This window comes from Neoarius graeffei, chromosome 2 (assembly GCF_027579695.1).
Source record: "Neoarius graeffei isolate fNeoGra1 chromosome 2, fNeoGra1.pri, whole genome shotgun sequence".
In the NCBI taxonomy this organism is placed as follows: Eukaryota; Metazoa; Chordata; class Actinopteri; order Siluriformes; family Ariidae; genus Neoarius; species Neoarius graeffei.
In genome coordinates, this window is record NC_083570.1 from 99,835,271 (window position 1) to 99,850,035 (window position 14,765).

The 14,765-nt window shown below is 40.5% G+C and overlaps 1 protein-coding gene across 1 annotated transcript in view; it reads left to right on the forward strand.

Moving 5' to 3' along the window:
* The window catches only part of trpc3 (transient receptor potential cation channel, subfamily C, member 3), a 153,255-nt gene that overhangs the window by 117,205 nt on the left and 21,285 nt on the right, over window positions 1–14,765 (forward strand). Inside the window, exons 8-9 of the mRNA XM_060915280.1 lie at window positions 693–888; window positions 12,848–13,057. Coding sequence (XP_060771263.1) covers window positions 693–888; window positions 12,848–13,057 — 406 coding nt within the window. The remainder of the gene's footprint in view (window positions 1–692; window positions 889–12,847; window positions 13,058–14,765) is intronic.

The window sequence follows — 14,765 nt, forward strand, 5'->3', positions numbered from 1 at the left end:
TGAACCATACAATTTACATCCCTACATTAAATACAGGGAGAGAGAGCAGGAAATTGTGAAGCATGGCAAGGCAATTAAGCAGTCTTATAAGATCATTTCAGCCCAGTTTGCTCACGCACTGCAACTCCAGCATCTGACCAATTTCAGCTGGAGAAAGTCAGGGTGAAGTGTGAGGCTGCCCGACCAAAGAACTCATTTCATGCTGTAGTTCATCTTCCCCAGGGACACAGTCTCTAAAGAGTGCAGGAAGGAATGAATTACATTTTCTAACAGGACTCTGTGTGTGTGTGTGTGTGTGTGTGTGTGTGTGTGTGTGTGTGTGTGTGTGTGTGTGTGTGCGCGTGCAATTTCCTCAGGTCTAGTAATTTCATCAAGAGTGCTTTAGGACACCAAGCAAATTAACTTTATGGCCATTTCCTGTTACTAGTTACTCAATCCTGTCTGTCTGTCTGTCTGTCTGTCTGACTTCCATTTAAAAAATACTTTGAGTTCCTGATATCAATATATCACCATGGATGAAACAGGAACGTTATGCTTTAAAGGCGGAATAAATTGTTGTCACATTGGTTTCATTGAATGAACTTAGCCAAGAACTACTTCATAAATGTATTAGGTTAGATTTCAAACAAGAAAGGAACTGGGCTTAATACTAAGTAACAGGTCCAACTTTTTATTTATCTTTGTCTCTACAGAGTGGAAGAGAGTTTTAAAACTTTGTTCTGGTCTATATTTGGCTTATCCGAAGTCTCCTCTGTGGTTCTGAAGTACGACCATAAGTTCATAGAGAACATCGGCTATGTCCTGTACGGGATATATAACGTAACTATGGTGGTGGTTTTGTTGAATATGCTCATCGCTATGATCAACAGCTCCTACCAGGAGATAGAGGTGAGTCCAGAAAATCTGATATTCACAATTACATACAGTTGAATGGAAAAGTTTGCTTACACTTAGGAAAAAGGTAGACAAATTTCATTCATGACAGTTGTGTGTTTCACAAATGACCAAATGATCACATAGCAAAAATGGTCATGTTGTGTATGTTAAAATAATAATAATAATAATAAAGAAATGAGATATGAGACATTGATGAAGAGAAAGAAGGAAGGTTGAGGGTAATGAGTGCTGGTTACGAAATTAGTGTATGCAAGAAAACAGCAAAGTGTCGCAAAAGTAATCAAAACTAAGCCACAAGTTTAAGGAAAGTCTGGTAATTAAAATGATTTATACACAACACTCAAATCTGATTAGTCAGAAGATGATTCATTATCCATAACAGCAGCTCTGAGAGTACTGTAGTGCAGCTACAGTGGTGCTTGAAAGTTTGTGAACGCTTTAGAATTTTCTATATTTCCGCATAAATATGACCTAAAACATCATCAGATTTTCACACAAGCCCTAAAAGTAGATAAAGAGAACTGTTTTATTTAAAGAACAGGGATCTATCAAAGTCTGATCTTCACAAAACATGTTTGTGGGAAGTGTATCATCACATGAAAAAAGGAGATTTCTGAGGACCTCAGAAAAAGCGTTGTTGATGCTCATCAGGCTGGAAAAGGTTACAAAACCATCTCTAAAGAGTTTGGACTCCACCAATCCACAGTCAGACAGATTGTGTACAAATGGAGGAAATTCAAGACCATTGTTACCCTCCCCAGGAGTGGTCGACCAACAAAGATCACTCCAAGAGCAAGGCATGTAATTGAGGTATTTCACCCACGTGACCAAGTCACGTGACGCAGCCATTTTGGACGGCACGCTTAAGTCCTTCAGTGCAAGGCGGTATGAGATGGTGGAGACCTTTGCACATTTTAACAAGAAAGTAAGCTGTGATTCGTGTTAAATTGGATCTGTCTTTTATCACAAACACTGTACCCAGCCTTGGTATGGAGCCCTGTTTATTTATTTCTGTGTCCCGTTTCTTTCTAGCCTCTGTTATTGCGTTTTATGTCTGATGTCTGCTACATGCAACCCTAGACAAATTAACACTGCCTTGTTTCACTGCTGAGATGGGTTAACAAACACTGACCCATTTACTTTTTGCTATATATTCTATCAAAATTGCGTTAACTGATAAACTAACCTGAAATGAAATGATCACTGCAAAGTCTGGAGTACTCTGTTGGCTCCCAATCCTGTCTCTTCACAGCTGCAATCCATTTGGCCCTCTTGTCTGGGTCAGTAGTAAACCGGTAGTGATGTGTCGGTCGCGAACGATCCGGTTCAAAGAGCCGGCTCTTTGAAGTGAACGACGGGAGCCGGATCTTCGGTGGGAGCCGAGTTGGGGAGCCGAATTAGTTTTTTGTCCTTAGGTGCCTCAGAGAGAGACTTTCACAAAAAAAGTTGCTGTCTGATTGCGTCTTTGTGTTGTCTATTACCATTCAAAGGAAAAAAAGTAGCATGGTGTACGCCTACTTTTTTTGGTTGGGGGGGTTGATGTCATTCACAGCTGCGAAAATACGAAAATTGGTGTAATGCTTAAAGGCATCACGCAGTGGCGATAAAAGTCGCATTATTCTGCACCAGAATGCTTTCGAGATTCGAAATAAATTGACCGTCGATTTTTCAAAAGCTTCCCGCGGTTGTAATCGGTCCTTATTTGGTCATGCCCATCACTTGAAATTTCCCACGTTCGCAGCGCCCCCTCTCGGTCAATGGAACAGCTGCGTGACGTCATACCAGTAACCACTCGGTGCAGTTGCAATGGCGGACACACCAGAAAATAGGAGCGATGCTGAGGAAATTAGCTTTGATTTTACCGATACAGAAGAAGAAAATGGCCCACAAGTAGAGATTTTGACAGCTGAATGTCCTGGTGGTATCCAGCCTTACAGATTTGAACTTGAGCGCTCATCTTCAGAAGAAAATGAGGACAGTTCTGACGATGACAGAAACGAAGACGAGAATGAAGAAGACCAGCGACTTGAAGACTTGTTTTGGTTGGTTTCTCTGACTAAATCACTACTTGTGTGTATTTTTAAAGACCATTTTCACTTGAATTAGAATGCTGTGTGATTAATCTATGATTATGTGTAATACTGATAGCTGTAGGGGGTGAAAGTATAGCTAGAAAGATTGAATTCTAGCAACTTGACAGCTTGCGATCTCGCGAAATGCAGTGGGCCTTCTGATACAGTAGACCCCTTGATATTCCAGTTTTCATCATTTTCCTTTTATTGCGGTTGATTTTAACTTGATATTCAGTATGTTATAGGCTGGGAGTATTGAGCTTTGTATTGTATTGTTTAGTAAACGTACAATCGTCAGTAATAAGTGATAATTATTAGTTCAAGGCAGCTCTGTGGCATAAATCACTGTAAAATTTGGACACAAGTCCAAATTTGGCCTTTTGGTTTCTATCCTATAGATCTATTTTGCTCTCCCATGATGATCTTAGACCTATTAAAAGCGACATGGGGTGTTGTACATAATATTGCAAGATCATGGAGGTTTAATTGGAGTTTTGTGAAAATGTTTTTAAAAAGCTTCTTGAACTGTCTTGTCAGTGGGAAATTCGTGTAAGGCAATTCCTGGCTGGGGCTCGTTGTTACAGCCAAACACAATACACCGATTAGGCATTTTGTATCACAGAATATTAATGCATCATTTCATAGTGTTTTGAGTGTTCAAAACTATCCACAAACTGAATAAATCCACAAAATCCGCAATGTAAACAACTCTGGTAAACACACGCTATAGAGAAAACATGGCGACAGGCCAGCATCACCCAAGGGAGGTTACTGGTATGACGTCACACATAAGTTGACCTAGTTAACGGCTGGCTGCCTAAATTTGGCTGTGCGCGTCAACTTTAAATGCTTGTAGCGGGCGCATCGGGACACTGAGATCGCGGGAAACCGAGGGGCTTGAATAACCCACCAAACCCGACATTTTGACACATGATATAGCCTGATTGCTGAAATTACCGCACGATGCCTTTAAAGCTGTGGAGCGCAGGGGAGAGGAGTCTGTGAGGCACCTGAGGAGCGGAAAATCAGCTGTGTATTTTATATTGGTAATATAACAGTTTTGCATTATGTTTGTGAGAAAATTATTTATTAATTGGTAAGTTTTATTTCTACAGCTAGAACATTGTTACACTGCTATACTTTACAAAGCTTTACAATGGCTACAAAAACTAAAAAATAAAATGGAAAACATCCTATTGATAAAATATAAATAATAATGTAATTAATTAACTAGTTAATTGCAGCAATTAAATCAAAAATAAAATCTCAGGAGCCGTTTGGGAGCCGAAAGAGCCGGCTCCTTATAGTAAGAAGAGCCAAAAGAGCCGGCTCCCGAAAAAGAGCCGAAATTCCCATCACTAGAAACCGGTAAAAGGAGCGTCCTGCACGCTGTCCCTGTCTGTTGTGGCAGCCCACAGCACAACAAGCAAACACCATGGTTATTTATAGAGTGCTTACTGACAAATTAATCTATTCTAGGTGTCTGTAACACGTTTTTTTTCAAGCTGGTTCTCCCTCTCTGTCTGCAGCGTTAGTATGTAGCTTGACGTTCAAAATGGCGGACACCGGGGCGTCACGTGACCCTGTGACGTCAGGTGAAATACCTCAATAGTCGGCAAGGTCACAAAGGACCCCAGGGTAACTTCTAAGCAACTGAAGGTCTCTCTCACATTGGCTAATGTTAATGTTCATGAGTCCACCATCAGGAGAACACTGAACAACAGTGGGGTGCATGGCAGGGTTGCAAGGAGAAAGCCACTGCTCTCCAAAAGAACATTGCTGCTCGTCTGCAGTTTGCTAAAGATCACGTGGACAAGCCAGAAGACTACTGGAAAAATGTTTTGTAGACAGATAAGACCAAAATAGAACTTTTTGGTTTAAATGAGAAGCATTATGTTTGGAAAAAGGAAAACACTGCATTCCAGCATAAGAACCTTATCCCATCTGTGAAACATGGTGGTGGTAGTATCATGGTTTGGGCCTGTTTTGCTGCCTCTGGGCCAGGACGGCTTGCCATTATGGATGGAACAATGAATTCTGAATTATACCAGTGAATTCTAAAGGAAAATGTCAGGATATCTGTCCATGAACTGAATCTCAAGAGAAGGTGGGTCATGCAGCAAGACAACGACCCTAAGCACACAAGTTGTTCTATCAAAGAATGGTTAAAGAAGAATAAAGTTAATGTTTTGGAATGGCCAAGTCAAAGTCCTGACCTTAATCCAATCAAAATGTTGTGGAAGGACCTGAAGCGAACAGTTCATGTGAGGAAACCCACCAACATCCCAGAGTTGAAGCTGTTCTGTACAGAGGAACGGGCTAAAATTCCTCCAAGCCGGTGTGCAGGACTGATCAACAGTTACCGCAAACGTTTAGTTGCGGTTATTGCTGCACAAGGGGGTCACACCGGATACTGAAAGCAAAGGTTCACATACTTTTGCCACTCACAGATATGTAATATTGGATCATTTTCCTCAATAAATAAATGACCAAGTATAATATTTTTTGTCTCATTTGTTTAACTGGGATCTCTTTATTTACTTTTAGGACTTGTGTCAAAATCTGATGGTGTTTTAGGTCATATTTATGCAGAAATATAGAAAATTCTAAAGGGTTCACAAACTTTCAAGCACCACTGTATGGCAGATGGTCTATAATTAATGCAATCTAATAATAAATGGATTAAAATAGGTGAAGATTTATGTAAGGAGATATTTATGGAAGGAGTCTCCAGCATCAGCGATTTGTAATAGATTAAAACTAAACTGTTTTTTCTTTGTTTGTTAGTTTTCCACAATGGAAAAGTCTTTAATAATTTTTTTATTAACCAGCTGTTCTCTATATAAGCTGAGGTCAGGTTCAGCACCTGTGGAACAGAGAGTGTAAAGGGCCTTGCCCAAGGGCCCAACAATGGCAGCTTGGTAATGCTGAGACTTGAACTCCTGACCTTTAGGTCATTAACACAGAGCCTTAACCACTGAGCCACCACTTGTTTAACCTAGCCAATGTACACCTCTTGTATCGTAATGCTGTCAGTTCAAACACCACATCATTCAAGTCACATTCCTTCCTATTTTCACAAAATATACACCCACTGGCCACTTTAATAGGAACTTGTTCTTGAGCCTAAGATCCCTGTTCTTGGCTGCAGGAGTGGAACCCAATGTGTTGTTCTGCTGTTGCATGCTGAGATGCTTTTCTGCTCACCATGGTTGTAAAGAGTGATTATGTGAGTTACTATATCTTTCCTGGCAGCTCGAACCAGTCTGTCCATTTTCCTCTGACCTCTCTTAGCAACAAGACGTTTGTTTCCACCCACAGAACTGTCGCTCACTCACGCGATGTTTTTTGTTTTTCGCACCATTCTGTGTAAACTCTAGAGACTGTTGTTTGTGTGTGAAAACCCCAGGAGATCAGCAGTTTCTGAAAACCTCAAATCAGTCCATCTGGCTCAAACCAACACCCAGAGTGCCACAGTGAAAGAAAGTCACACTTTGAGATCACAATGTCTCCCATTCTGATGTTTGAAATGAGCATTAACTCTTGATTTGTATCGGTAATAACTCCCGAAGTGCAGTTGTTGGAAAACTGCTGTGTTATGAGAGGAATAAAACTCTCAAAGTTAAGGCCCGGTCCCACTGCACTTACGGATGCAAAGAGGATGTAAAACGTAAAAAAATCTTTGCCATCCGTTGGAAAACGCTATGCATCCGTTGTGTACTCATTGCATACGTGCTTCATACGCTCTATCTATCGAGCATCCGTCCACTGTGATTTCATCCGCGCAAAAAGTTTTGAGCTGCACAAAACTTTTAGAACGGATGAACTTTCCGCCGTGTACGATGTAAATCCGCGACATATACGAGCAACAAACGTTCTATGTCCGTCATCATCCGTTAAACGTCTGCTGTATCCTCTCTGCATCCTCTGGGCATCCTCGCAACTCACATCAGCTGCAGCTGAAAACGGAAAGAGGGAGGAAAGATAAGGTACATGAAACGTCTATTCATCGTTAGTAGCACGGAAATAGAACGGATGTAAGCGTATGCATCTCGTATATAAAGTATTCAAAACGGACAAAGCGTTTATATCTGGGATGTATCTCGTATATTTAGGATGTCTGGAGTATGTCTAGAGTATGTAGAAGGACACCTAGCGGACAATCGATATTTTGTATAAAAAGGGGGAGAAAATCATCTAGTAGTAGAGATGTATCGATGTAGCCGCCAGCACGTCTTTCCGCTTTATGCTGACGGCGTGCGTGCTGCATCCCTTTATATCCGCGGAGCAGACGCAATTCATACCCCCCGCATGCGCAGTGAATGGTCTGCATCCGATATACATCCGCGCAGCATCCCCTTTGTTTCCGTTAGGCGTACGTGATGCATCCCTTTCATCTGCTATGCATCCGCTCTTTCTGCTATGCATCCGCTTCTCAGTTATCACCGGTAACCCCTTCGGAGCTGTCATCCACTTCCATCCGCTTTCATCCGCTAAGCTTCCTATGAACATGCGTTTAACATCCCCGCTATATACTACCCACGTCCGTTCTTTTCCGTTCTGTTTTCACAAATTTTCGCCAATTTTGTCCATTTCTGGAGCGGATGAAAACAGATAGAGCCACCCCCGAAATTTTGCTCGTCCGCTGTGTCCTTTTTGCATACGTTTTGTGTCCATCGGCCAGTGGGACCGGGCCTTTAACTCTGCTTTGCATCAGAGCATCACAGCATGCTGTTGTTGATTATTTTCTTTCTTTCCTTGCTGTATTTATCTCTTTATGTAAATCTTTCTTTAATAGGACTGTCAGCTGATTGCAAGAGAGTTTAATAAACAACTAAAAGTATTCCAACTAATAACATTTTTTAATCTACTCTTCATTAATCCAGAGTGTTTTGTGAGATGATTCATTTACAAAAGCAATAATGATGAAATGGTAATGAAATAATATGGACAGTGGGATAGAAAGATAACCTCAAACACTGTTAATGGTATTGGATTTACACGGTTCTGACTGTAATTAATGGATCATGAAAACCACAGGAAACATGTGCCAGTTAGTTCACTATTCAAATTAGGACACAGCAATGTATAGCACAGTTTAAAAAAAAAAAAAATTCTGAGATGGAATTGGGAATTAAGGTTGGGACCTACAGTGCTTTGCAAAAGTATTCATCCCCTTTGGTGTTTGTCCTGTATTGTCACATTACAAGCTGGAATTAAAATGGATGGGGGTGGGTGTAGCATCATTTGATTTACACAACATGTGCAGTTTAAAGGTGCACATGGTTTTTTATTGTGACACAAACAATAATTAAGATGAAAAACAGAAATCTGGAGTGTGCATAAGTATTCACACACACACACACACACACACACACACCAGCTTTCTTGTCCCTGCAGATGAAAACATCCCCACAGCATGATGCTGCCACCACCATGCTTCATTGTAGGAATGGTGTTCTCAGAGTGTTGGGTTTACACCACACATGGCATTTCCTATGATGACCAAAAAGATCAATTTTAGTCTCATCAGACCAGCGAATCTTCTTCCATGTGTTTGGGAAGTCTGCCACATGCTGTTGGGCAAACTCCAAACGTGTTTTCTTAAGCAATTACTTTTTTCTGGCCACTCTTCCATAAAGCCCCACTCTGTGGAGTGTACGGCTTAAAGTGGTCCTATGGACAGATACTCCCATCTCCGCTGTGGATCTTTGCAGCTCCCTCAGGGTTATTGTTGGTGTCTTTGTTGCATCTCTGATTAATGCCCTCCTTGCCCAGTCTGTGAGTTTTGGTGGACGGCCTTCTCTTGTCAGGTTTGTAGTGGTGCCATGTTCTTTCCATTTTGCTATAATGGATTTAATGGTGCTCTGTGGGATATTCAAAGTTTGGGATATTTTTTATAACCCAATCCTGATCTATACTTCTCCACAACTTTGTCTCTGACCTGTTTGGAGTGCTCCTTGGTTTTCATGTTGCTTGCTTAGTAGTGTTGCAGAGTCAGGGTCCTTCCAGAACAGGTTGATTTATACAGACATCATGTGACAGATCATGTGACACTTTGATTGCACACAGGTGGAGCTTAATCCACTAATTATGTGACTTATGAAGTGAATTGGTTGGACCAGCTCTTATTTAGGGGTTTCATATGAAAGGGGGTGAATACTTATGTACACTCCAGATTTCTGTTTTTTCATCTTAATTATTGTTTGTGTCACAATAAAAAACAAAGTGCACCTTTAAAGTGGTGGGCATGTTGTGTAAATCAAATGGTGCTAACCCTCCAAAAATCCATTTTAATTCCAGCTTGTAATGCAGCAAAACAGGGCAAACACCCAGGGGGATGAATACTTTTGCAAGGCACTGTAGGAATTTGAAAACCAGTCTTCCTAAAGGATGATCTTTTTTCCCTCTCCCTCTGTCAATCAGGATGGTGCTAACCAATTTTGCCCCATTTTCTCTCCAATTTGGTCTCCTGCCAATTCCCTCCTGCCAGTTAGCTCTTTTGAATCATGTGATAGCTACCAAGCAGGGACTTGTGTGAAGGCTAACACATGCTCCTTCTGGAACATGTGAAGCCAGCCAAGTGCATCTTTTCAAATTCCTGCTCCTATTTTATCGCAGGACAGTGAAACCACACTCAGAGGAAAGTGCTGTGAGCCCTCATATGCATACATAATCTCACAATTAATTGTGATTGACAGGGGAGACAGTATGCCATCCCTCCCAGAGAGCGTGGCTAATTTTGTAACTCTTCATGAAGCTAGTTAAGAATATCCAAATTTATTCTATCCACATTCACTGGATATGAACAATCGCATGCTCTCATTGGCTACTCTACTACTAGGCTATCAGCTCATATACTGTGAGTAGAGAAAAACAAAATGGCAGAGCTGAATCAACTGAGCAAGAAATAAAAACTCTACTCAAACAAAACCCCAAAAATTGTGATCAAGTATTTAAAAGAAACAGAAATAGCTAAAAGAAAATAGTCATGTGTGTGTCCCCCCCCCCCCCCCCCCCATATCGCCTTTACCACACACCAGCCCAGTCGGTGGCAGTAACGCACCTTTAAGTTAGCTTGCCAACCACCAAAAATCCCTCAAGAAGAAGAAGAAAACCCCCAAAAAAGCAACAAAATATGGAATAAAAGTATTTGATGGTAAGAACATATATTTTTTTATTTTTCAAGAATTATTATTATAGCATTTTTCACAAATTGCTCCTGTCATTTCGCCAGTTTGTTTATATTCTAAGTGGAAATGATTTTGTCGGACGTTTTGTATAAAGTTTTTATTTATCGAATTTGCAAAAAATAAAAATAAAAATACTCTGTTTCTCAAAATCCAGTGAATGTGGATAGAATAAAACAGTCATTCCACTCAATCTCGTCATACATGGCTTATAGCCGACTCGGTGCTACGTGCCTCATCGACTATCAGCTCATGTACGGCTCAATTTCATGGAATAACTGTTAAATATACAAAGCCATTACTTGATCACTGCACAGTTCCATATATGTTATTTCTTTGTTAATGTCATCCTTATGATTCTAAAATAGTCATCAAATACACCATGCACTGAGAGGCTCCGGTTGAAATTATGGATTCTCTGAGGTGGCTGGCATAGTACTGGCATAGTGCCAGTCACCGAAGAGAATCCATAATTCCCGGTGCCTCTCAGTGCACGGTGTATCTGATTTATATCCCTCATCGAAAAATTCCAAACTAAAAGTGTTAAGATTGAATCTCGGCATAAACTCACTGGAGGCAGCCATATTTGTTGTTTACATCGGCACGACCTTCAAACTGTGCATGTGCAATGTACCATGCTTTCACCTGCCTTGCTAGGTACGTATGATCATGATACGTAGATCTACACACAGAAATGCTCAAGGAGCCACAGCTGTGACTCGAGTCAGCCATATACAGTGGTGCTTGAAAGTTTGTGAACCCTTTAGAATTTTCTATATTTCTGCATAAATAGGACCTAAAACATCATCAGATTTTCACACAAGTCCTAAAAGTAGATAAAGAGAACCCAGTTAAACAAATGAGACAAAAATATAATACTTGGTCATTTATTTATTGAGGAAAATGATCCAATAATACATCTCTGTGAGTGGCAAAAGTATGTGAACCTCTAGGATTAGCAGTTAATTTGAAGGTGAAATTAGAGTCAGGTGTTTTCAATCAATGGGATGACAATCAGGTGTGAGTGGGCACCCTGTTTTATTTAAAGAACAGGGATCTATCAAAGTCTGATCTTCACAACACATGTTTGTGGAAGTGTATCATGGCATGAACAAAGGAGATTTCCGAGGACCTCAGAAAAAGTGTTGTTGATGCTCATCAGGCTGGAAAAGGTTACATAACCATCTCTAAAGAGTTTGGACTCCACCAATCCACAGTCAGACAGATTGTGTACAAATGGAGGAAATTCAAGACCATTGTTACCCTCCCCAGGATTGGTAGACCAACAAAGGTCACTCCAAGAGCATGGTATGTAATAGTCGGTGAGGTCACAAAGGACTCCAGAATAACTTCTAAGCAACTGAAGGCCTCTCTCACACTGGCAAATGTTAATGTTCATGAGTCCACCATCAGGAGAACACTGAACAACATTGGTGTGCATGAAGGGTTGCAAGGAGAAAGCCACTGCTCTCCATAAAGAACATTGCAGCTCGTCTGCAGTTTGCTAAAGATCATGTGGACAAGCCAGAAGCCTATTGGAAAAAAAAGTTTTGTGGACAGATGAGACCAAAATAGAACTTTTTGGTTTAAATGAGGAGCGTTATGTTTGGAGAAAGGAAAACACTGCATTCCAGCATAAGAACCTTATCCCATCTGTGAAACATGTTGGTGGCAGTATCATGGTTTGGGCCTGTTTTGCTGCATCTGGGCCAGGATGGCTTGCTATCATTGATGGAACAATGAATTCTGAATTATACCAGCAAATTCTAAAGGAAAATGTCAGGACATCTGTCCATGAACTAAATCTCAAGAGAAGGTGGGTCATGCAGCAAGACAACGACCCTAAGCACACAAGTTGTTCTACCAAAGAATGGTTAAAGAAGAATAAAGTGAATGTTTTGGAATGGCCAAGTCAAAGTCCTGACCTTAATCCAATCGAAATGTTGTGGAAGGACCTGAAGCGAGCAGTTCATGTGAGGAAACCCACCAACATCCCAGAGATGAAGCTGTTCTGTATGGAGGATTGGGCTAAAATTCCTCCAAGCCGGTGTGCAGGACTGATCAACAGTTACCGGAAACATTTAGTTACAGTTATTGCTGCACAAGGGGGTCACAGCAGATACCGAAAGCAAAGGTTCACATACTTTTGCCACTCACAGGTATGTAATATTGGATCATTTTCCTCAATAAATAAATGACCAAGAATAATATTTTTTGTCTCATTTGTTTAACTGGGTTCTCTTTATCTACTTTTAGGACTTGTGTAAAAATCTGATTATGTTTTAGGTCATATTTATGCAGAAATATAGAAAATTCTAAAGGGTTCACAAACTTTCAAGCACCACTGTAGCTTGAAATTGTGACGTCAATTCATGGTATATCCAGGATATACCATGACTGACTCAGACCATATCCATTTTTTTTTTTTACATCATGAAATACATTGCTTAATCAATGGTGGAACTATTTTATGTGATGTGAGCCATCCTTGGCAAATCCCTACATGGGAATGTTTTTGGATGAGGGATATAATGGAAAATAGTAAAAAGTAAAGAGAAAACCCCTCTATGATTGCTTCTAGTCTTGCAGTCCAACTCCTACGAGTCCATTACATTTGGCATATGAAGAGTTTCAATTTTCTGGATCAAATTTAAAGCTGTCCTGGATTTAACACCTTCTGTATTCTAGGATGATGCAGATGTGGAGTGGAAGTTTGCCAGGTCTAAACTCTGGCTGTCATATTTCGATAACGGTAAAACCCTGCCACCGCCCTTCAGCATCGTGCCCAGCCCCAAGTCCTTCGTCCATTGCGTCAGCAAACTCATTAGCCTGTTGCGTTGCCGACGGCGACAGCTCAACAAAGATGTGGAGCTAGGAATGGAGAACTCCAAATCTAGAGTATGTAGAGTACATATGGATATGTGTATTTGTACCGTATGTGTGTATACATGTAATCCATGTACCCTTTTCTCATTTCTTATCTGGACCAAGACTAAGGTTCACATTCCCTGTCTCTTTCATCCATTTTTCCTTCCATCCCTCGTTCTTTCTCCTTCTTTCTCCCAGCTCTCTTTGGCCAAGTTGACAATCAGCGTTTCTATTCGCCATCAAGGTCATGCAGTTGTCAGTCGGATTGTATATCATTCGATCTCTCTACCAAATCGAAACATTTTCACCTCTATTAAATTGATCAGGGTTTCTCCTCAAGGACAATTTGCAAGCATTGGTTTGCGACAGACCATATGGTTTTATTCTCCTTGACCCCGCATTGAGAATGAGTGCTGCTGAATGTTTTATATGGTGAACAGGGACAATCCTTGTTCATTACTGTGGCACATATCATTTATCTTTTCATAAACCTTCACTGAGGTATACACAGGACGCAAAGAATAACTGCATTACAGTGATGCATGAGTGGTGAAATTCAACACAAATTTCCGATGTGCGTCTAATTCAATCTGACCTGCCGGATCTCTTCTTGTAGGCTGGGATAATTGAAAAGCTGGCAAGTTTGAAGTGTTTCCATCAAAATGAATCAGTGAATGAGTTTATTTTTTCTAAATTTAATTCATATTCTTTCTCAGTATGATTTTTGGCAAGGCCTGCTACAGTTTGTAGAAGGAACAGTTTATCATTTTGTCATTTCCAATGATCCATTCGTTCGTAATGAAAGATTTTTTGCTTACAAATGTCCTGAGAAACAACTAACATGATGTGACGTGACGTGACATGACATGACAGAGTGATGATAATAGTTACCATAAATTAGGTTCTGCTTATAAGTAAGACACTGGTGTTGTTATGTTTTGCTTTTTGGTTGTACTTCATGTTACAACTTTTGACTCGTGCCTTAACGCACATCTGTTTTGGAGCTGATGCAGGGAGAATAAACCCATACTTCTCTGTCTGTTTATCTTTAAACATCCTATTTTCATCATCGCCTTTAAAAAAAGCCACATTATCAGTTCACGAATCAAACCTGAGAGAGGAAATAAAATGAAAACTATAAGAAAGTCTGTAAAAACTCATTCCTTTCATACCTAACCCTGTAGCTAGTCTCAATTCCAGCGACTTGCTTTCAAGTCAAGTCAAGTTTATTTGTATAGTGCTTTTAACAATCAGACATTGTCGCAAAGCAGCTTTACAGAAAAGTAAATACTTTAAACATGAGAGAATTTTATTCCTTAATTTATCCCCAATAAGCGAGCCTGTGGCGACAGTGGCAAGGAAAAACTCTCTCAGACGACATGAGGAAGAAACCTTGAGAGGAACCAGACTCAAAAGGGAACCCATCCTCATCTGGGTGATAACAGATAGCATGATCATAAATAACTCGCTTCTATAACTGTGTCCTATAGAGTCACAAAGTCTAACTGTGAAAACAGGAAATTCATTAGAGTTTTAATATGAAGTCTGTTTTGTTGAAGTTCATTGATGGAAACTTGAGTGCAAAACTGTTCATGACAACTGAAGTCCTAAAGTTAGCAAGTCAATTGTAGTCATCAGACATAAATGTATTACTGTAAGTGTCCAGAGCCATCTTCCAAGTGCGACTTTCGACTGTCCATATGAGGCCGTCCTCCACAGGAGCAATGTGATGAGACTC